Source organism: Mastigoproctus giganteus, chromosome 5 (assembly GCF_048544385.1).
Source record: "Mastigoproctus giganteus isolate SK-2022 chromosome 5, ASM4854438v1, whole genome shotgun sequence".
Taxonomy (NCBI): domain Eukaryota; kingdom Metazoa; phylum Arthropoda; class Arachnida; order Uropygi; family Thelyphonidae; genus Mastigoproctus; species Mastigoproctus giganteus.
In genome coordinates, this window is record NC_143579.1 from 178,301,268 (window position 1) to 178,325,318 (window position 24,051).

At 39.6% G+C, this 24,051-nt stretch overlaps 1 protein-coding gene across 1 annotated transcript in view; it reads left to right on the forward strand.

Annotated features, from left to right (window-relative positions):
- LOC150085872 (kinesin-like protein KIF12) overlaps positions 1 to 24,051 on the forward strand; it is a 168,551-nt gene that overhangs the window by 48,060 nt on the left and 96,440 nt on the right. The window contains exons 4-5 of the mRNA XM_090373549.1: positions 5,557 to 5,635; positions 18,356 to 18,483. Coding sequence (XP_090229675.1) covers positions 5,557 to 5,635; positions 18,356 to 18,483 — 207 coding nt within the window. The remainder of the gene's footprint in view (positions 1 to 5,556; positions 5,636 to 18,355; positions 18,484 to 24,051) is intronic.

The window sequence follows — 24,051 nt, forward strand, 5'->3', positions numbered from 1 at the left end:
GCCGAGAATCCTGTAATGAAAGACACCTTAAGTTTCGGTAGATACAAAGTGATGCGGTTGAAAACTGACTTTGTGACGCTGTTGAAAACTGAAGGGCGGCTAGGGCTGGCGAAGAGCGTAGAAAAAAGGATTAAGGGATTAAAAGAGAGTGGCAATTAAGTAAAGTAGCCGATGGAGGCAGCTCCAAAAACAACACGTGAACTTCTGGGAAGGATGGCGTGTCCATACAGAAAGTTTCCAAGATAAAGAAGAGAGGCCCTAGCGAATAAGAATAAAGATGCAGAAAAAGAAAAATTAATGGTGAGTAGTCAAGGAAAGGAGGGAGAGGGAGGAACAAAAGGGAGAAACATGGAGAGGGAAGAGGTGTGTGAGAGATTTTTGGAGGATGGAGACAGATTTTGAAAGGGGCGTGAGATCAGGGTCGGCGCAGTTCACTGGGTAATAGAAGTAAAGTGATGGAAAAGGTTAAGAAAGAAAATGTTGTGAGAAGTGCAAGTGCGGTTGAAAACTTCGGTGTAAAGTATGGAGAAGCGAAGATAGTTGCTAGAAAATCTAAATGGATGGCCAGAGGAGTGTTCCAGAAGCAAGAGCCTTGTTTTATGGAGAGAACCAGCAAGGAATGTAGTCCACGAGCGACTCCAGAGATGTACGCCTAGTGGACCAGTAAGCCAGACAAAGGAAGACAGAAATCGGGAGCCAGGAACCTTAACAAGGCAGTGGGAAGAAAAATAAGGAGAAAGGCAGTGGAAGTAAGTCCCCTAGTATTTATTGTTTAGAAATTAAAGTATGAAAAGGACCGTCGGACTTTACTGCATCTAGGGATTGTATTGAATTAGGTAGTATTGTAGAAATAACTAATAGAAATAAAAGTGGGGAAACCTTGTTAATTAATAGGGAAGAGAGAGAGAGAGAGAGAGAGAGAGAGAGAGAGAGAGAGAGAGTAATCCTTCTATGATTCAAAAACATTGTTAGAACGAAGGTTTTGTAATTCTATGTTTACAGAAAGGAATCTTTGGTAAAGAGTACGATTTATATTCTAGCTAGTATTGATGGGGTCAAAGTTATGCAAATATATGTGCATGCTTAATTAATATTGTATTGTTCATTGTTTAAGGAGAGACGTCAGAGTACATGAGGATAGTACGCTGAGGTCTGAAAGAATGTATAAAGAGAATATACATCATAAGTGCTGATTAAATTTTGTATTGCTGAGCAAGAGAAAGATAATTGGTTCTTTGGCTAAGGAAATAGCAGCCAAAGAGTTGGCAGTTAGCCTGAGAAGGCCGGTAAAGCAACAACGGTTATGTATATTAATTATCAAATGTGTGTTGAAGAATTGAAGAGATATTTGATACAGGAGCCATAACCTTTTTACTTGAAGTAGCGATTTATGCATACATGTTTTGTAAAGGAAAGTGGTAAATACATTTGTACATATCATTTAAAAGTGTTGTAATCCTATGTGTGTAAATTTTGGTATTAAAAAAAATCGCTGTTATGGTTCTCTTTATTCATGAGAAATACACAGCCATATAAAAAACCACTGAGCTTATCCTGGGTGAGGAAAATAAAAGAAAACCTTATATTCGAGAATCTTCTGAGACAAGAAAAGCTAAATAAAATAAAATTGTTGCGCAGTCAGATAGCTTATGGGCTTTGGAAGATTGAGATACTACACTGGTGTGCAAAACTTAAGGACCAACACTATTTATAAACATTACAACCCCAAAATCAAACGAAACAGCTGTGGCGATTTGCATAACTGTGGTCGTTCAGTAGAAATCTGACGCACATGCAAAAATTTGAATCCTGATGAGAGGGCTCACATAAACAAATAAAAGCAGCAGTTACGTGCAAATTACCGAAAGGTGAGCACGATTGTTACAGACGTTCGATTGGTTTCATACAGTGCTACAGACAACGTAATGGCCAGTAGACAACATCTGGATGACTTTACCCGGCGGTCGAATAATTGAGAGAATTGGAAGGTCGAAGTGCGAGGAGTGTAGCTGCAGAGTTCGGTATCGCCCATAGCATTATCTCACGTGCGTGGTCGGCCTTCAGAATGACAGGTACAGCTGTTAGAAGGACCAGCGGTGGTCGTCCACGAAAAACAACACTCAATGATGACCGCTATATACTCCTACAAGCCAAGAGGGACCGACACCAGGCAGCGGAATCCATTGCAAACCAGCTGCACAGGACGCAGGATATCGCGGTTTACTGTGGCCAGGCGACTCCACAAAGGTGGACTGTTTGCCCGACGGCCAGTACGCTGTGTCCCTTTAACACCCGCCCATCGGAGACACCGTTTATAGTGGTGCATCGAACACAAAGACTGGACAGCAGCGCAATGGGGTAAGGTACTCTTTACTGACGAGAGCAGATTCAGTCTCAGCAGCGATTCTGGACGTCAGCTGTTCTGGAGTGTGGTTGGCACAGGTATCACCCCGCAAACATCACTGAAAGGGATCGATATGGCGGTCGAGGTGTTCTCGTTTGGGGAGCCGTTATCTTGGATGGACGTACACAACTCCAGATACTGGAAAGCGGTACTATAACCGGTGCACGCTACTGTACTGAGGTAATCCTTCCCCATGTCTGTTTCGAGGTGCCATTGGCCCCGAGTTCATGTTTATGGATGATAACGCCACACGCCATCGCACTGCAGCTTTTGAAAAGCGAGGTCATTGTTCATATGGATTGGTCTGCCCGTTCCGTCGATCTAAATCCCATCGGACACACATGGGAAGCTCTGCGAAGACGCCTAGCGGCACGTCCACACCCACCAGAAAATGTTCACCAGCTGAAGAGGGCGCTGACAGAGGAATGGACGATGTTACCGCAAGAACTTATCAACAACATTGTTCTCGGTATGGACATGCGGTGCAAAGCCTGCATCGACATTAGAGGTGGCCATATCTCCTACTGAAGACCACCTCTTCCCTTCTTCAGTAGGAGAAGACCACCTCTTCCCTTTGTTCCAACTTTGGCAGTGATGCATCTGTATCATGGCAGCCAGTGCTATGTTGCCATTTTTGAATAAAGTCCCTCTGTACCGTTTCGTTTCAGTTGTTTCGTCGGTGTTGTTTCCTTCATCATTTCTGCACCTCACCAGGTTCCTTTGGTATGCTTTTCCCATATCCAGGTCACTCCTATGAGAAGCTACAGGAGTAGCCATGAAAACCGGACTGGTCTTTAAGTTTTGCACACCAGTGTAGTTATTCACCTTTTGAAAATTAAAACAACTACCAGTTTGGGTTTCAAAATATAGGGGTATTAGAAAGGATAATTATATGGTTAAATAATAATAAAATAAGTACAAAAGAAGAAATACTTCTTTTGTACTTATTTTAGTACAAAAGAAGAAATACTTCTTTTGTACTAAAATAAGCCTTCACACCCGTGACGGATATCCAGCTCCCTGGCCCAATTATTGAGTGTCGTATACGGATCTGCTCTGATGATACTGTGTATCGTCAGAACTTTTTATGCGAGAATAGTATGAACCTTCTTCTGGTTAAGGCTCATCAACCAGAGTTTTCTTCCTTCACGGTAGTGATTTGCACATTTGCACTAGTGAGTGTGACAGACAGTTATCGATGTGCACTTTTCCATATGCCAGAGAATTTCTGTTGGGGAGAGACGCCTTTCGCTGTAAGTTACTGAATAACAAAACTTCGTTGTTCTAGCTTCAACAAACCCGTCACTGTGAATACTACACTGTTTCTGCTGTTGCGCATCACTCCTCGCGCATACATTAAGTAGAAGCATTAGTACCATTCGCTAAATTTAAAAAACCTTGGCGACGCGTTAGATTATCAAAATGGCCTTTTAATTGACTAAATTGTACCTAAAAAGCATGTCATGGAAATGAAGGATGACAGTCGCTGATTTCTCATGCTTTTCTCCAATCAGAAATTATTTCCAATACAACAGAGCACTAAAATTTAGATCACGCTTCCTGTATGTTTACGATATATACTGAGTGATCACTGAATTATGACAACCGTTATGAAAACTGAATGCTACCCGTTGACCACGTGAGGTACGAGAGTGCGCAGTTAGTCGATCTACGTAGCATAGATAAGGTGTCAGTGGTTCAGTAGGTAGTAAAATTCCGAGCGCGATGGGTAAAACGAAGAATTTATCGGACTTTGGTAAAGGACAGATTGTGGGTGCTCGACGAGCTGGTGCTTCGATTTCCCAAACGACTGAACTTGTGGGATGTTCGAGAGCCGCCGTATACTTACGGCGGCTCTCGAACATCCCACCCCACTGATTAAAGTGTACCAGGACTGGCGTCAAAATGGTCAAACCACGACCCGACGGCAAAACTGCAAACGTCAGCAAAAGGTTGGTGTTAGAGGTGAGCGCCGGGTCCGACGAATCGTACAGGCGCACCACTGTTGAAGAGTTGACTACCCAATACAACATAGGCCAACCCGGAATAATATCTGGCATAACCATGCGTTGCACGCATGGGCTATACAGCAGACGACCCCTACGGCATTCTCTCCTAACCACGGTTCATCTGCGTAAAAGACTGGCCTGGTGCAAAGAGCATGCAAGCTGGACATTGGAAGACTGGAAGAAGGTGTGCTGGTCGGATGAGTCACGTTATTTACTCCACACCGTGGATGGTCGTGTACGAATTTGGCGTCAACAACATGAGGCTCTTGATCCATCATGCATGGTATCAAAAGTGCAGGCCGGTGGAGGCGGTTGTATGGTGTGGGGCATGTTTCACTGGCAAGAACGTGGACCCCTGGTGCATGTGGAACAGCGTATCAGTGGGCTCCACTATCGTCAACTGCTTGCTAACTGTGTACACCCCGCTACGTACACTTTTTCCCGAATGGCGATGGTGTCTTCCTCCAAGATGACAATGCGCCGAGCCATCGGGCACTTGTTGTGCAGGAATGGTTTGAGGAACACAGTTCTGACTTCCAGCATATCGATTGGCTTCCGAAATCCTCCGATATCAATCCCATACAGCACTTGCGGGACACTATGGAAAGGCATATCAGGCGTCTGGATACACCAATCATCTCCATACCTGCATTGCTGACCGCATTACACAGTTTGGTTGGCCACACCTCCCGAACGCTTCCGATATCTTGTTGAATCAATGCCACGACAGATAGTTGCTGTACTGAGGGCAAAAGGAGGACCTACGAAGTATTAGGTAGGTGGTCATAATTCAGTGATCACTCAGTGTATGTTACACATGCAATACCAGCCCATCATAAAAAAAAGGCATCACAAGGATTTAGAGCGTATAAAGTTCAATAGAGGCTGTCGAAATACTTTTCGGAAAGTACATTACAGATGCACATCGTGCCCTAAAAATAAAGGCACTGTAATGGCTCCTGATCATCCTTCACACATCCATTTCACACCACCCTTAATTATTACTGTCTTTCGAGGGTTTACAGTAAATATTAAAATTAATAAAGAGAATGAATATATCTGCTGAAATGTACTTTTTATGGAGTTTATTTGTTCAAAATCTTTTAAACTGAATATGCATTATGATTTCTTCAATTTTCACAGAGTTCGGCCACTAACCAACCAAGAACAGCACAGAAAAGACAACCAAGCTACTCAATTCCCAGCTGACGGACAGATTTTGGTAAGTAAATCTAAACATCTGTTTACTATTAAAATATCTTCAATCAAAAACTTTTAGGCCCGCAGTAGTACATTTTATATGAATATCGTAATAATGAGAGAACGTCTACTCGCTTGGCTTCGTCCGTCTATCTGTACACATTGAGAGTGCTCTTTTGGCTGGATGATTTTGATGAAATTTGATATCTGAGATCCTTGAGAAAATTTAACACAGAATTTCAATTTCTGTGTACATTTAATAATTCAGAGCACCTTTTTCTCAATTCATCACACTACAACGAAATAAGGTTTTATGTTTACACTCGCTGGCAGATCACATTTGCTTCGTTTTTAAAACTACCATCTTGCAATTCACGTTTAAAACATCTGCAAAAAACATCAGAAAAATGCCCTTGTAGAGAGCGTAGTAGATATAATCACTCTCCTTTTCACATTGGGTGGAAAATACCTGGGTTCGAATCTGTCAATGACGCAAGGAATTTTTATCAGCTACTTTCACTCCGTGGCTGAGGCGTGGATAGCAAGGACGGACCCCTTCCCGGAAATTCGGGTTTTTCGTCCACCAAAAAACAGCCAAATCAACCAGAGAATACACGTAATTATTTATTGTTAACACATGTGCAGATGTGTTAGTTCTCAGGTGGGCCTAATATGACAGGTTGGTCTCCTGCAGGCTGTTCGTGCGAGTAGCACAGTGGTTATAATCATCCTCCGCACATCAGATGGAAAAGCCCCGGGTTCGAATCTCGTCAATGACGAGAGGAATTTTTATCGGCCATTTTCATTCTATGGCTGAGTTAGTCGGTCGGAAGCGTGGACAGCAAGGTTTCTTTCCTCCCCCCCCCCCCCCACGGAAAGTCGAGCTTTTAGTCCGACAAAACAGGCAAATCGACCAGAGAACACAAGCAATTTATAGACATATTATTAAATATGGGCAGGAAAACCAGAAAAATACAAGAACATGCCAGAAAAAATGTCACGAGAAAGGACTAAACATTCTTGTTTCAGAAGTTGTGCCCAGATATGATCGGAGGAAATATATGATGAAAGCCTTGTGAATTAACACTAGACTTCAGCGAATGGGGGAAACCCTAGATACAAGACTAAACGTCAGGGAAAAAAAATTTTCTCAGTGTGGCCTGCCGTAGTTAATAGAATAAATTTGTTGTTTAAAGATGGAATTCATTATACAAAGGAGGTCCAAGAATTTTTTCTAGTGTCATTGAGAACGCCTTGAGGGTTTAGGGAAACTGCTGATTCAAGTGGTTATTGAATCAGCAGTAACACACTGCTGATTCAGTGTGTCACTCCTCCGTAGCCAGGTGGGAAGGAGCAGCAGTGCGTAGCACACGCTTCTTGATTAGACCGGGGTTCGAGCCCGTCACCACCAAATACGGAGAATGCGGAAAGGTCAGGGAATGACCACCGCATATTCCGGAGCAATATGGCCTTAGTTGCTAATGCTCTTAAAAACCAAATAACAATAACAACAGTGTGTCACTGGATTGACACAAGTTAGTGACAGAGGCCAAAATCACATTTGTACCCTCGCTGTGAATAATTATGTTCGATCTGTAATCTATTTAGATTGGAAAGAAGCTAGATACCAAAGCTACAGTTGGTATAACCACAGTACTCCCCACACCGGGTGGAAAAGACCAGAGTTCGAATCCAATTAACGATGAGATGAAGTGTTATGGACTTTTTTTACACGTGGCTAAGTTAGTTGGTCTCAGACGAGGATGGCATGGTGTTTTCTCGCGGAAATTATGGTTTTTCTTCCAGAAAACGACAAATCGACCACAGAACAGGCAACTGATATACTGCGTAATATGGCCTAATCTATTGATATATACGTCTAAAACCCTTTAACAGTAACTGTCAATAATAACAAAAATAAATAAATTTTCTGTTTATAGAAGCTAGATACAAAAGCCACAGTTGCACAGTTGGTATAACCACAGTACTCCCCACACCGGGTGGAAAAGACCCGAGTTCGAATCCAATCAACGATGAGATGAAGTGCTATGGACTTGTTTCACAATGTGGCTAAGTTAGTTGGTCTCAGACGAGGATGGCATGGTGTTTTCTCACGGAAATTATGGTTTTTCTTCCAGAAAACGGCAAATCGACCACAGAACAAGCAACTGATATACGGCGCAATATGGCCTAATCTGTTGATAACAGTAACTTTAACAGTAACTGTCAATAATAACAAAAATAAATAAATTTTCTGTTTATACTCCGGACTTCCCTACGGTGTCAGAGGAGTTAAACACCATCGGACAAAACGTGCTGAAACAACTATAAGGGATGCATCAGAGATGTAAAAAAACAAAAAAAAAAAAAAAAAAAAAAAACAGAAAACTTAATTTGTTTATATAGCAATGCCAGTAATACTGTACATAAATTCAAAGCATTTGATTCAATAGACTTCTGAGTCAATTATTGATAGAAGGAAGGCAATAGTTTGGTCCAGCACCCTAAAAGCGTTTAGTTCGATCCACTTCATCCTAATAGAGTCCGAGATCGGAGCTGGGCAATGTTGATTTAACACCAGCATCCTCAAACCGCAGCATTGCAGGCTGTGAAATATGATATGGACTAAAACAGAATATAGCCCTTCCCATATTGCTGCCAAAGTATAGAAACTGTCCAAAATGTCGATGTACCATGGCATTCACTTCACTGTTCCAGGAACAATTAACCACAACAAAACCATGAAAAAACCTCAGACGGTGACAGAATGACGGGGGTCTCTCACCTTTCAAAGGCACTTTCAGACCACCAGAATAAAGACTCTAGCTGTCATTTGGGCAACTAGAGTCTTTTTTCCCAGTTATCAAGTCTTCGAATCCCAGTTATCAAGAGATAACGGGGATTCGAAACCAGCAACTAGTGACCCAGTACATCCAAAGATGTATCGTTCCTGTTTCCCTCTATGCCTCAATTATTTGGTCCTCTGCCCCAAATATTAGGAAGTTTCTTAGCTTGGAACACTAGGTGCTCCGGTGGTTGAATAGGATTGCCGGGAAGCCCGTTACCATACCTAAAGTCATACTATATGCAAACTTGGGCGTAACTCCGTGGATTCAGATGGTCACCTTATTTAATATCTCCACTCTGGCACAAATTCTGACTTTGGATGTTCCTCAAATTGAAAACCTTGTGGTCAGGCCTCGCCCTGGTGCTAGGCTCGACTACCCTCATAGTCTTCGTAGCGTCCTCCATAACATGGACAGATTAAGTCAGCTATTTCCCGCTAATACTCCGTGACAACTCTTTAGGGACTTCAAAATCGACACGAACAGGTTCCGCCATGGCAAAACGTACAGGAAGCTCACTGCAGCGGAAATGTATACCAAACTACAAATTTAATGAAGACATTCAGGAATGAAGAGTTATCATAACAAGAGACTTTGAGCGCTCATGAACTCTCAATAATCTGTATAGAACACTAAATAGTGTCTTAAAAAGATTCTAAAAGGACTGAGGAATACCGTTCAACAGAATTACTATGAGACTCAATTCACTCTGCTAATGACTGTATCTGTGTAATATTTTCTTGTTATTTACTTTTATATTTTCTGATATTTTATTCTATGTCACTATCTAATTTATTTTGTTGGATGTATGCATGAGCCACCCCCCTAGATATTTTCTTTACAGGGGTGTTTGATGAATAATCTGATAATAATAATAATCTCCGCCAAACTTCACAGATGGGACGACACTATGGTAAACAGCGTTTTCCGGGCAACTACCAGAACGCGATCATCAGATCGAAAAACTGCGTAAATTCGTCACTGTATAGGGTGTTTCTAAAGTGATGGTCAATAATTTAAAGGTGAACTGTACAGACTATAATATGCAAAAAAAAAAGCCTAGTAAACATGGGTCCTTAAGTGAATCGTTTTCGAGATATTGCACATTTCTAGTTGGGATCCACCACTGACAAGGTGAACTGTACAGAGTTGGGATCCACCACTGACTTGTTTGTTTAGGTTAAGTTAAGCTCATTCTCTCCCTTTTCCCTCTCTCAATGCTCTGAGACGTAGCAGGCATACTAGCACTTGGAAAAGGATAGGCAACATATAAAATAGTTACAGCAACGAAGAGTATGCGAACATGCACTTCACGTATGGTAAAGCCAACGGCAGTGCACTCGAGGCTACACGTTTGTACCGAGAAGCATTTCCCCGCCGAAGGCAACCCAACAGGCGCACATTCATCAGGGTACACAACGCCTTAGAGAACATGGGAGCTTCGCACATGGAATACGAGCAGGTAGGCCCAAAAGCACAACACCCGATGTTAAGGAAAGGGTGTTAGAAAGAATAGACGCGAGAGCTGGCAACATTTGATGCACCAGTGCCTGTACTGTACGAGAAGATGGGAGCTTTGCACATGGAATACGAGCAGGTAGGCCCAGAAGCACAACACCCGATGTTGAGGAAAGGGTGTTAGAAAGAATAGAATAAAATCCAGGAATTTCGACAAGGAGAGTTGCTCTGCAAGAGCGTGTACTGAGTCATAGCAGTGTGTGGGGAAAATTTTACATCGCCAATTACTGTACCCCTACCATATCCAGCGTGTACAAGGTCTCGGCAATACAGACTACCCTCCCAGAGTGAACTTCTGCCAGTGGATGCAACGACAGTGTGTCCTGAACCCCCAATTTTTAAACAACATTTTGTTCACGGACGAAGTTGGGTTTACTCGTGATGGTATTTTTAATTTTCATAATTGTCACATTTGGTCCAACGAAAATCCTAATGCAATTCACGAGTCACGACATCAGCAACGTTGAAAAAAAAAGCCGTGAATTAGAGTTAAATTTGAAAGTGTCTGCAATTCTGCCCAGACACGATAGGAGGGAGTATATGATGAGAGCCCTGTCGATCAATTCGGCCCTGGAAAGATTGTGCAAGGCTCAAGGGATAGAATTTTTTTCAGGTGCAAGAATGTTTGCTGATGCTATCGAGGCAGTGTTAGGTGTGTCGGAAAACTGCTATATTGGGGGGATACAAGGACTAATACATTAACAGTAGCCACTGGCAGAGGTGAAAGTGATTCTTGCACTGCTTCTATTGGAATGAGCAGCAGCAGCAGCTTGGAAAATAAGATGCAGGATATTTCAGAGACTGCTGGGAGTCATTGGGGTACAAGTAAACACATGGGTTGTGTTAGGGTAACTAAGAAAAAGAACAGGTGCATGTATACTTGCGTGTACACCAATGCTAGGAGTTTGGTAAATAGATTTGATGAATTTGAGGTATTGCTCAAAGCATCAAAGGTGGATATTGTTGAGATATCAGAGACGTGGTGTCACACAGATATAAGTAATGCAGAACTGGAATTTGGGGAGTACAACGTCTACAGAAAGTATAGACAGGATAGGAAGGGAGGAGGGGTTATGCTATTAGTTAAGAAACACATAAAATCCAAGGAAGTGAAGCCAATCGACATCGCTGGACAGTGCAGCGTCGAGTCAGTTTGGTGTGACATAAGCATTGGGAGATCAAAATTGAGAGTAGGAGTGTGCTATAGGCCTAATGACTCTGATGAGTATAATAAGAAACTGTACAGGGAAATAGAGTGGGCCAGTAAGTCAGAGAGTCTTATAATGGGGGATTTTAATTTCCCAGATACTGACTACTGGAATTTGTGAGTTGGTCACTCACACACTAGCAAGGCTTTTGTGGATTTATTGGATGACTGTTTTCAAAATCAGCATGTTCGGGAAGCAACTAGCAACTAGAGGGAGCAATAGTCTTGATTTGATTATCAGTAGTGATTCTTCATGCATTAAGAATCTGCAGATACAGGAACCACTAGGTGGCAGTGATCGCAGTGTGCTGAAGTAGGATTTACTCAAGGAGGTAACTACCATCAGGGGTAAAGGGAAGGGTTATTGCTACTACAGTATTTAAATTCTATACAGTGGGACCAACTGATGATGTTCCAACAGCAAACTCAAAATGGGAAGCATTCAAAGAACTTATCTTGGAAGCTACTAGGCTTTACATACCAACTAAGAAATATTGTTCAAGGTTCAGGCCTAAATGGATGTCAGATGAACTAATGAGACATATGGGAGAGAAGAAAAATGCATGGGATACGTATAAATTAACACGTGACACAGAAGCCTATGATAGATATAAGTTGATCTGTAACCAAGTCACAAAGGAGGTTAGGCAGGCGAAGGCAGATTACGAGAAGTCTTTGGCAAGGGATGCAAAGAAGAGCAGCAAGGAGTTCTTTACTTATGTGAACGCTAGAAGGAGGAGGATGAATCAGATTGGTCCACTTGATATCGATGATTCAACTGTTCGTGATCCTGCTCAGATAGATAACAAACTAAACCAATATTTTGCATCTACATTCACACGTGAGGAGTTATTCAGGAAGGGAAATGCCATAGATGAAGTAAACACTGGCAGTGAGCTAGATGATCTTGTAATAATTGAGAGTAAAGTGGAGGAGAAATCGTTGAAGAAAAATACAAGAAAGGCACCTGGGGTGGAAGGATCTATCCAGTTATATTAAAGGAAGCAGCAAAGGAAGTAAGCAATCCGTTAGCCATAATTATGAGAGCTTCCTTGGACTCAGGAGAGGTACCCACAGATTGGAGATTTGCAAATGTAACCCCAATTCACAAAGGAGGATCAAAGGCTGACACAAGTAATTATAGACCTATGAGTTTAACTTCTTTTCCAGGAAAATTAATGGAAGCACTGGTTAAAGAAGCACTGCAGGATCATCTTGACAAGAATTCAGTTATAGCTCAGACACAGCATAGTTTTGTTAAGGGGAAGTCTTGCCTGACCAATTTGATTGGATACTATGATGTAGTCACAAAAGAACTGGATGCAGGAAATAACTTTGATATTATATATTTGGATCTTAGAAAGGCTTTTTGATACTGTTGCACATGGAAGACTGCTGCACAAATTGGAGCAGTGTGGCATTGGTGGCAAATCGTTGCTATGGATAAAGGGATGGTTGAGTGGCAGAAGACAGAGAGTGGTAATTAATGGACAGCTCATCGTGGACTAATGTTATTAGTGGAGTCCCTCAGGGTTCAGTGTTGGGTCCATTGTTGTTTTCTGTATTTATAAATAATATTGATGATGGTATATCAAACTTAATGTCCATGTTTGCAGACGATACAAAGGTTGGCATTAAGGACGCTACTGACGCTATGCCGCTGCAACAGGATCTGGAAAGGTTGAGCAGATGGGCTGAGAGGTGGAAAATCAAGTTTAACATTGACAAATGTAAAGTACTACATATGGGAAACAGCAACCCCAGAGCAACGTATCAACTCTGTGGTCCTACACTGACAGTGGTAGAGAATGAAAAGGACCTGGGGGTAATTGTCCAGGCAGATATGAAGTTCTCTGACATTCCAGACGGGCTGCAAGAGTAGCTCATGGTGTCTTATCAATGATATACAGGAATTTTTCTAGCAGGGATCGGGAGGTGATTATTCCCTTGTATAAGGCAAAATGCCGCACCTTGAGTACTGTATACAGGTTTGGAGGCCTCATTTCAAGAACGATGTAGAGCTGCTGGAACGAGTACAGAGAAGGGCAACAAGGTTAGTGAACGGAACGAAGGATTGCTCTTACGAAGAACGGCTTACGTTTTGCAAATTACAGTGTCTGGAGACTAGGTACCGGCGAGGTGATCTGATAGAGGTGTACAAAGCCTTGAATGGTTTGAGCATACTCAATGCTGATGGGATACTGCCTCTTGCTCAGAATAATCACCTCACAGGGCATAAATTCAAATTGAAGAAAGACAGATGTAGGATAGATGTGCGGAAATTTGCCTTTAGCCAGCGGATAGTTGGTTGGTGGAACAGACTTCCATCCCTTGTTGTGGAAGTTGATAGCCTAAATAAATTTAAGGCTCAGCTGGACAGGTATTTCAACGAACGGAGGGGTGAAGTGAAAGGGTTTTTTTTTTTTTTTTGGCTGATGCTGCATAAGCTTGCTTTCTTGCATCATATGCCTCTACTAATGCTAATGCTAATGCTAACGTTTCTCGTTGAATGTCTGCGCAGGACTTCTAGGAGACCGTCTAATTGGACCACACTTTCTGCCAAACAGGTTAACAGGAGAGTTGTACCTTCAGTTCCTGCAGAAAGCTCTTCCAGACCTCCTTGATAATGACAATGTTCCACTTCAGCAACGCCAGAACATGTGGTTTATGCATGATGGTGCACCGGCACATTTTGCTCGAGTTGTGACTCGGTATCTAACTAGAAGGTATGGTCAACGGTGGATAAGTAGAGGTGGACCTGTAATGTGGCCTCCCAGATCACCAGACTTAAATCCTATGGATTTTTGTATCTGGGGTCATGTAAAAAGCTCGGTGTACACTTCTGACATTAACACAGTCGAGGAATTGCAGCGTCGGGTTGTCAGCAAATCAGAAATGACTCAGGAATGCCTGAGAGGATTCGCAACTCAATGCAGAGAACACTATAAAGCTGCGTACGGATGCACGGACAGCATTTTGAACACCTTTTGTAACATCCTGTAACATGTGTAAAATCCTGTGGTGTTGAAACCAAAAATTAAAAATGTACTATCTTATGTTTAACAAAACCACTCTTAGCAAAGGATTCACAGGTTTTTGATAAATTAGTGCTTCCATAGTCAGTGGCGGATCTTAACAGAAAATGTGCATTATCTCGAAAATAGTTAATTTGCGGCCCGATGTTCACACTGGGACTTTTTTTGCTTATTTTAGTTTGTACTTTTCACCTTAAAATTATTGACCATCATTTTTGAAACACCCTGTATAATATACGAGTAGCATTCCAAATTCCCGCGACAAATTACAATGGCTGGGCATCAGGCAAGTTGATACTGTGCAGAATAATATGCTATGATGTTTGGTTTGCATGTGTCGTTGTTGTTGTTTTTTTTTTTTTTTTTTTACTGGTAATTAATGAATTTGTTCATCAAAACATTATACATCACAGGTGAAGCGGTGCATGAAGCGGATATTACCAGAAGAGGGTTGTTTATCTAGTGACATCTACTCACATTTTTCTCAGTGAAATAACGTTCTATTACTTTGGTATGCTAACAGCAGTTCTCATAATTCCACTTCCCCCTCTATATGACGGAAATAGAGGAATAATAAAAATTCAAGCAACCAATCAACATAGGTGACAACTGTTTATATTCTAGGTCAACCTAATTGCACCAGAAAAGTTTACAACTCTCAGGAATGATGCTCATTTTTTGACAATATTTTCAGATCGTGTGGGATTCTAACAAGCAAAACACTCTTCTTCTGCCTATAAATAACATTTCTGATGATCTTATTAAATATGCTTGAGAAGGACACTTGAATGGTTTAGTGCCCTCTTCAACAAAGGCTATGGCATTTTTATATCAAAATCATTACTTTTCTTATTCTGTTTTATACAATTTTTTTCCGCTTTCACATATAAATATGGAAACATACCAACCTTAAATGTGAACTTATTTATTACAGAAAAATTTTGAGTTCACATTTCTTTGCCTCATTGTTATCTCGTGATAACAAACACGAAGAAATTATTTTTATCTTCATAACTACGTGTGCGATCTTTTAATTATTATGTCTTCGTATCTAGGTCACTATACAAACAAAAGAGGCTTCCTTTATTTAGACTGCGTGATGTGTCTTCATACACGCTTACTTGTAGGATCAATTACAGATTTCCTGGTATTATCTGAACACTCCTTACGATACCGAGAACGCTAACATCCCCTTGAACATGAGAAGCTAATTGACAGCCTCCATTTTTCTTTTTATCATGTTTTTAAATTACCCTGTATGTTTTATCTTTTCTTAAATCAGATAATTCTACCGATAGCCTGATTGATACGTACAAATTTTGTTTGTTTATGATAGTGTTTTGTGTTGTATCTTACACAACTTTGCAAAATAATAGAAGTGTTCAAATGTAAAAGCACATTTTACTTTGCATTGAAAAACACAAAAATTAACTGCAGGTGTTGTAGTTAGCAGGACTCGGTAAAGTTTATCAGCTCTAAAAATGTGCACGCCAGCTTGTGACGGATCCTCATAGATATGTGCACACCGACCACTGCAGGAGTACTACGTTGTGGTAAGAATGGCGATGGTAGTGTGCCGTAAGAAACAGCTGGATTGGATACTATTATTATTTGCCGTACGTGTTTTTTTTATTTATTTATTTTTTATGAAAACCCCAAACACGAGAGGTATTAGAACCTATATTTGGGTTGGAGGTTGAGAAGACGAAAGAAGATATTTGTTGACATTAGATTTGAACTTCTGTAGACTAATTTTCAGGAAATACGTATGAAGGAAGGTTATTCCAAAAAACGGCAGCTGAATGAATAAACGAGGAAGATGAAAAGTTGATTCTGTGAGTTTGAAGATGGATAGTAAATTGATGTTGGCTGGTGGCGGCACATGTTCGGACTATTTTGAAAGAGAGAGCGGGAATTATAGAAGCCAATTCAGAAGAACAGTGCCCATGGAAGTATTTGTAGAAAAGGCATGCAGCAGAAACAGTACGTCTATGAGCCAGAGAGCGGAGAGACTCTGTTAGAGATGAATCATTAATTAACCTAACTGTCCTCTTCTGAATGGAATCAAGAAGCCTGAGAGAGGTTTTGGGGGCACCGCCCCAGATGTGGGAACAATATTCCATGGTAGGGCGGATATGCGATTTGCAGAGTGAACAGCTGTTTGGAAGAAAAGTAACGCCGAGAGCGAAAGAGAAAACCAAGTTTTTTAGATGCAGAGGAAGCAATATTTGTGATGTGTTTGTGCCGAGAGAGATATTCTTTTTGCGAGATATAAGACAAGACTGAGTTTTAGAAGGATTGAAATGAACTAAGTTGTCTTTGACCCACTGGAGAATTACCTGGAGATCGGCATTTAAAGAATTGGTAGCGGATATTCGAGAAGTTGAAGGTGATTGAGCAGGGCAAGGTTTCTCAAAATGGAAAGTGGAATGCAATGCGCTATCATCGGCAAAACTATGGATATGATTTCCAGTCAATGAAAGAAGGTCATTGATATACAAGAGGAAAAGAGTGGGGAAAAGAACTGAACCGTGGGGGACACCAACATTAGTGGAGAAGTTAGAAGACAGCCATCTACCATCACCCTCAGTGAGTGATCAGAGAGAAAACTAGATAACCAATTACAAAAAAATAGTTGGCAAAAAACTAAAAGTCATGGGGCTCCTGTAATTATAAAACACGCATTTATTCAAAGAAATTGATTCCATTTGACCCATCTTTCGCAATAACTCTTCAATGAATCACAGAAGCCTTTCTAATTTCTAATAGAAAGATGGTAGTATCGTGCTCCACTCCTCCTTTAAAGCATTCGTTGGCTTTAGTAACGAAGAGAGTCATCTTGACCTTGCACTCATTCTTCACTCCATTTCACACTAAAATGTTAAATTGGTTTCATCTCAAGGGTTATTTGGTTTTTGAAGAGAATATGCCGAAATGTGTAAACCAGGAATAACATTGGCACATTGCTACCGCAATGTGTAGATGTTATTTTCTTCAAAAACCACGCGTCTCAATATTTTCTTTGTGACACAGAGCGTTTTTGTCTTGGAAAGTAAGCGCTGCTTCGACAAAACAGCCACAAGTAGGACACACACAAACAATTGTCCCTAACACCAAGGCAGGACGCAGCTTTCATTGTTCCATGCACTACAACTAACAGACCTATCCATACCACGAGAAACATCCCTAGACCATAATATCTCTTCATCTCAACTGTACAACTGGGACAACACATAAGTAGTAAACGTTTTCCAGGCATACTCCACAGCCAACCGCATCCATAAGACTAGGAGAGCGTGTAGCATGATTTGTCGCTCTAGGACTGATTTCTATAGATTAACAGTCCAGGTTCAGTATGCACTGCACTATGTCAATCGATAATGCGCATTTGTTTTTATCAAAGGCTTGTGGGCTTCACAGAAGAGCTGCAGATATTCTGTTAAAATACATGTCATGTTGCTCTCTACGTCTCTGATACACTTTCAGGTTTGGGTGGGGGAGCTCGTAGCTGTAATTTCCGATTCATTGGGGCCTGATGGCAAAATGAAGTAATCGGTCGTCTGAAGCTGCGCTGGTACCTGTTAGTCAGTATTTTACGCCTACCTAGTTCTTTGGCTCAATGTCACCTCTGGACTTACACTTCTTCAGAATTTTTTTTCTAATTATCGACTTGGAAATTTAATTCCTGAGTAGTAGCAAACACTAAAATTTTCTTCAGGACATCCAGTGTCATTTCCCTCTGAAACTCTCTTAGCTCTAATGGCGATATTCAAATAAGTCTCCACATATTCGCAATTATAAAATAAATGATCCATGTTGGAGATAAAAAAAGATATACTGTGTGTTTAGCCGATGATCGTTATGATAATATGATGAACGCATGCAACTACTTCAACAAATATTTATGCAATTTAATAGATCTATTTTTCTCCCCCAGGTTTGCCTGTACAGTGTTTGCTTTCCTTTTGTTCATGTTTAACCCCTAATAACCTTAATAGGGCAAAATATTTGTATATTTCGTTGTCACAAATAATTTCCTAAAACCATCTGGTGTCCCTTAAATTTTGGTAGGATAGAGTACATCACATCTTCTTAAAATTTATCATTGGTACATTATCTTCTTTCTTTCTTTCCAGGTGGAAGATAATGCTACAACACAATCAAGAATATTCACCTTTAACGTTGTATTCGAGCCGGAAGCTACCCAGGAAGATGTGTTTGAATACTGTGGAATCAAGCGACTTATTGACATGGCTCTTGATGGGTATACAATTATATGTCTGTTCCATACATATTATTAAAATCCATAAATTTAATTACTCTAATCGGACCAAAATAAATATTTTTTTAGAAAAGCACAAAATAAAATTGTAATTTTTTTTTTACTCGTGCGATGGAGTTATCACAATGATCGAAGGGAAGGACGTAACGTGGTGATTTTCCATAGATTTATACTTTTAGTAAAGACAACTCTTATACCACGTGATTATTAAGATAGTTCAGGTTTATTCAGTTAATAACTAAATTCCTATACATTACGGTGACTTTTCGGAAACCCCACCAGTACCCATCATCAGCCCTTATATTGGCTGTTAAACAGGGGAAAAATTGACATGACATATTTGCGGTCGAAATTAAAAACTTCACATATAACTGTTACTCATTATAGTTTATATCATACATTACTATTAATTTAAAAATTAATAAGAATTATCTATACAAATGGGAAGTAAAAAGTACCAGGTTAATTTTTTTTTAAAATTAAAGTTACAATGTAATTAAGGTTAAACAGAATTATAACATGTAGTCTTATCTGTTGTCAGCCCTGTGCTTGCCGAATGTCTCGGCCCCTTCTATGCAACAGGTTATTCATACGGGATGATTTCAATCAATCGTCCAATATTAGAGTGCTAGGTAGGTCATTCTGGATCCAGTGATTCTTGTTGGATTATAGCCTGGAGGTGGATGGCCTAACTTCGTTCTCAGATCTTTGGAGGTTGTTTGGTTGGCTAGTTTCCGGAGGGAATTGGTAATTGGTTGTTCTTCTGATTTTTGAAGATTTCTTTCCTGTTTTTAAGGTCATATTCTACTGTCTTTTTTAAATAAGTTGAAGTATTGTGGGTAAATTCAATTCCTTGTTTTCTGTTAACCGATGTGCCTTCGTATAATTTTATGTAGACTGCTTCCCTGAGTTTTCTCCTGTTGTATTGTTGGTCGGTGGAAAGAACTCTGTTATTGTTGAATTGCCATATATCCCCACATTGGAACGCATGCAGAAAGGCGTCATGTCAGATTTTATATTCTTCTGTACTGTACATCCTTTTTGAGTTCCTTAATTCTCGAATTGAGTCTTCTAGTATTGTTGAATTGCCATATATCCCCACATTGGAACGCATGCAGGAAGGCGTCATGTCAGATTTTATATTCTTCTGTATTGTACATCTTTTTTGAGTTCCTTAATTCTGGAATTGAGTCTTCTAGTATTGTTGAATTGCCACATTGGAACGCATGCAGGAAGGTGTCATATCAGATTTTATATTCTTCTGTACTATACATCTTTTTTGTCTTTTTGTGTTCCTGAATTCTAGAATTGAGTCTTCTTTAAGACTCTACTATGTATGTTTTATTAAATGTTCTTGTTTATAGTCCGGCACGACGACCAGGTCAGTGGAGTTTACAATAAATCAATTAATACAAATGTTAATCGTATTTAGCAGTCACGGGCTTGAACCCCAGTCCACTCAAAGAGCGTGTACTACTGCACTCGCGCCCCTGACCACTCGGCTACGTCAGGCGCCTCCACCCACAATCACAGTCTATTTGATAAATAGGGCCTCTAGGATTTGCTGGGGCTGTTGAACTGATGTTTTAGAATCTGTTTTATGGAGGCCGAATCCTTGAGGAAAGTGCTGATTCACACAGGCCTAAGCATGGAATTTCCCATGCTTAGGCCTCTGAGTTGAATGTAGAACGAACTGCTGAAGGAGTATGGTTTGCCTATTTATAGGTCGATGAGTTCTATTAATGCTGAGACTGGTAACAGTCTTGGGTATTCGAGAAAGATGTGGCTATCCAGGTTTTCTAGAAGCCTTGCTTTTGTTTCTTCTAGGTATTGCGGTGAACGTCAAATGATACGAAACATACAAATGATAAAAAAGTCTACGTCAAATGATACGAAAATGTCGTTTTCTTTGTTTTCACGCCTTTCAATCCGGTAATTAGATCCTGGTTGTTTTTTAAGGTACTGTAGTTTTTTTTGGTATGATTTGTGAGAGGTGTTGTACTAGTTACTTTGAGATCTTCTGCCCAGAGTGAAGTTTGTCGCTAATAATAGGCTTAACTGGAAAACCTGGTTTGTGGATGTTTATGCTTGTAAAGAGGTATGGTGCTTCTGAGTAGTTGGAATTCAGTTTTTTTTATGAAGATTTTCATCTATATACTTAAGGTCAAGCATCAATTTTAGTTTCTGTTTTACTTTCTTTTCTATCTAGTTAGTGGGGTCTGTTTTCATTCCTTTGTAAGTGTTAAGGTCTATAGTCTTTCAGTAGGTCTTGAACTTTATCGATGTAGTCCTTCATGTCCATAATGACTGGCTTTTCCTTTATCTGCTTTCGATTTGTGGATGGTTTTATCTTTCTTCAGATCTAATAACGCTCTTCTTTCAATGGTTGTTAAATTGTTGACTTTCTTGTAGACGCAGATCATGAAATACTACTTTATCCAACACGAAACTTCTTGAAAACGTTCTAATGCACATAGAAATATGGAAAAACTCGTATTTGGAGGTCGAAAAACTGTGGCAGTTGGCAAAAATGTATCAAAGATTTCGAAAAATGAGAGATGTTCATAAATTCACTGAATCATAGTGCAGTTCGAAAGCTTGGAGCTAAATCAAAATAACGAAGTGGTGGCCTTGACAAGTAACCTAGTTCAAATTACACTTTGAGGACGACTAGTAAATCTCAAGTTAATAAAATCTATGAAGAAGATAGTCCTATACTTAGAAAGTCGTGGAATGAGTTCTAGATTCTTTTAAGCAATAACTATCAAGAAAAAAGGAAACTGCATTATAAATGTTACAGATAAATCTCCTAAAAATTGCTTTAATTAAAAGAAAACAAGATTAAAACTTCTTCTCGATAAATCCATGAATATCACAGATGCTGAGGAGATTGATTCTGAGAAAAAACAGTCAAATTACTGGGGATTTATAAATTAAACTACACTCATCCAAAATAAAATGCCTGAAAATTGGAGATTAGATTCAATGTCTATAGTGCAGAACCCGATATCATGAAATATGTGTTAATTCTCATGGCAATACGTGAGGAAAATACCTCGTTTAATTAGATATCCAATTCTCCTCAATTTTGATCCTCTTCGACCTGTGGCTTCAGGCGAATAGAATAACTTACAATCAGTAATTCTGCTATTTTTGAATTAATAATAATTTTAGAATTTCATATATAATCGCTTACTTAAAAGAATAACCTTAATATATCTGTAGTTACAATTTTGTTTTCGTTCATTTTGAAATTAATATTGCTCTTTGAAAAAAAAAAAGTTATCGATTCTCGTTGGTCTACCCTATTAATATTAAAATCCACGTATTATTAATACCATTATCCATAAATTGATTCATGCAAATTATTTCATATATTTAGTGTTCCTTACGAGAAATATCTACTAATAATAAAACTTAATGTGATCAACTCTACGTATTTACAACTCTGAATTTAAAATAACGTATCAGAAAACTGTATTTATTCCCAAACGACCAAAGAAGGAATTTATAAATGATTCATTATAATTCAATATAATAGAATAGAAGTATTTATTCCCAAAGAATGAACCAAAAATTATGATAACGTCGTAGCGTCTATAACGTTTGTCTGGGACAATGATTTTCTTTTTGGATTGAGGAGACATCGTTCATGTTCATGCGCAAATCTTTTTGTGCAATCCACGTCCAGTATGCAGCACATCCCTATAGATGGACAGTTTCAGCTGTTCTTTCTCTTTCGAAAACCACATTGAAAGTTACAAAATCTGATTATGATCGGTTATCTTCTCTTTTGCTTCTTTATTCATCCACCTCTTTATGATAGGACAAACCTTTCACTGTCGGGTCAAATTTACGCACAGTCTGAATTCGCTCTATTAGGTGTACAACAAGGCCGCATCAATTTTTTTCTATCAAAATACACATTCAAATGAAGCCATTTATGGTACAAGCATCCCAAGAATAAAAATTATAATATAACTGAACAGACTAGTCAAGAGAACAAACAAGTAGGAATTCGCGCTATTTATAGGGAGGTATTAACACTATTTACAGAGTCACTCATGGCACTCCTACTAAAGTAGAAGATCAGCACCCAGGGTCATGCAAGGTATCTGGGAGCCCGGGTACAAAGCTCGATTTGGGAGCCCCATTTTAAATAAATTAATATATTTTAATTTTTATTTTTTTTCGTTTTATTATACTGTATGTATATGTGATGTTTCGCTTTAATTCTATAGTAGCTGAAATAAATGACTTTTCCCTACTTAAACGTCTCTCTAGACGTGCAGGATTATCCAATTATCGAACCCAATGGTAAAATTTGTGTATCGAGGTAACTATGGGAACAGAGCACATGATGTAATTTTTTATAGAGTGAGTTATATTTTTAGGGAAGTCACAAAAAGCCAGTTTCACTGTGATAGCAGTGGTATTTGAGGAGCAGTATACAGCATTTACTAACGCAGTGAGAAAAACGACATTTTTCTACCAATAACGTGTGTTTATTTTTAAGCATTACTTTACATTCATATTATTGAATTATTTCTGAATGTCCAAAGGCCTCAACCAAATAAGACTAAAGGTATCGAGGTATTGAGAAATGCACTCAGGATATTAATGAAAGTATAAGTAGAGCTCATGAAACAAACTAAAATGAGTGAACGCGTTCTAAATGAGCAATATGAATATGATTAAAGAGGCCTGTGCGCTCTGGATTCATTATTATTATTAAATTACAGTTGCTCAGAGCGAAACGGATAAAAAAAATATAGATTGTCACAAGTTATTATTTCCTATTATTAAACTTGTCACAATCTATATTTTTGTATCCGTTTCGCTCTGAGCAACTATAATTTAATAATAATGAGCAATATGAATATATCAAGGTAAAAACTTGGCTCATTAGGGCTACTAACGCTCGTCCACCAACGAATACTAGAGGAGCCGATGATGTCCCTCAATTTATTACAAAATATCTCAGCCCCTATATACTGGATCCTCTACTTCATTTACAACTCTGTTTTGAGTCAACAATTCCTTTCACCTGAGTGAAAGAGCTATCTTTTCAACCCATTGTCAAAAATCCCACCCCAACAGACTCGAAGAACTGCCAACCCATCGCAAGAGCCTCATGCCTACTTAAAGCGAAGGAGAATGCCATTCCACCAATATTGAAAAGATCATTTAGATGGATCTCACAAAATCGCCGCCGGAAATCCACTACTCTATGCGGAACAGATTCACTATGACCAGTCTCCTTGCCACAACACTGGATATTCTTTTTGTAACCAACACTGAATTAGCCATAATGTATGTCGATCTCCAAACAGCGTTTGACACCATTAATGTTAGTGCACTCTTGGATGTATGTAGTCAATTCTATTGCATCAAAGGAGATGTACTTCAATTCTTGAAGGCTCTCTTGGAAAATAGAACTTCACCGAGCTCTAACACCCATTCACTAGGAACAGGAATGACATACTAGCTTATGCCGATGATCTGAAAATCCTTACTCCAAAACAGCTCATTAGAGACAATGCTCTGTCT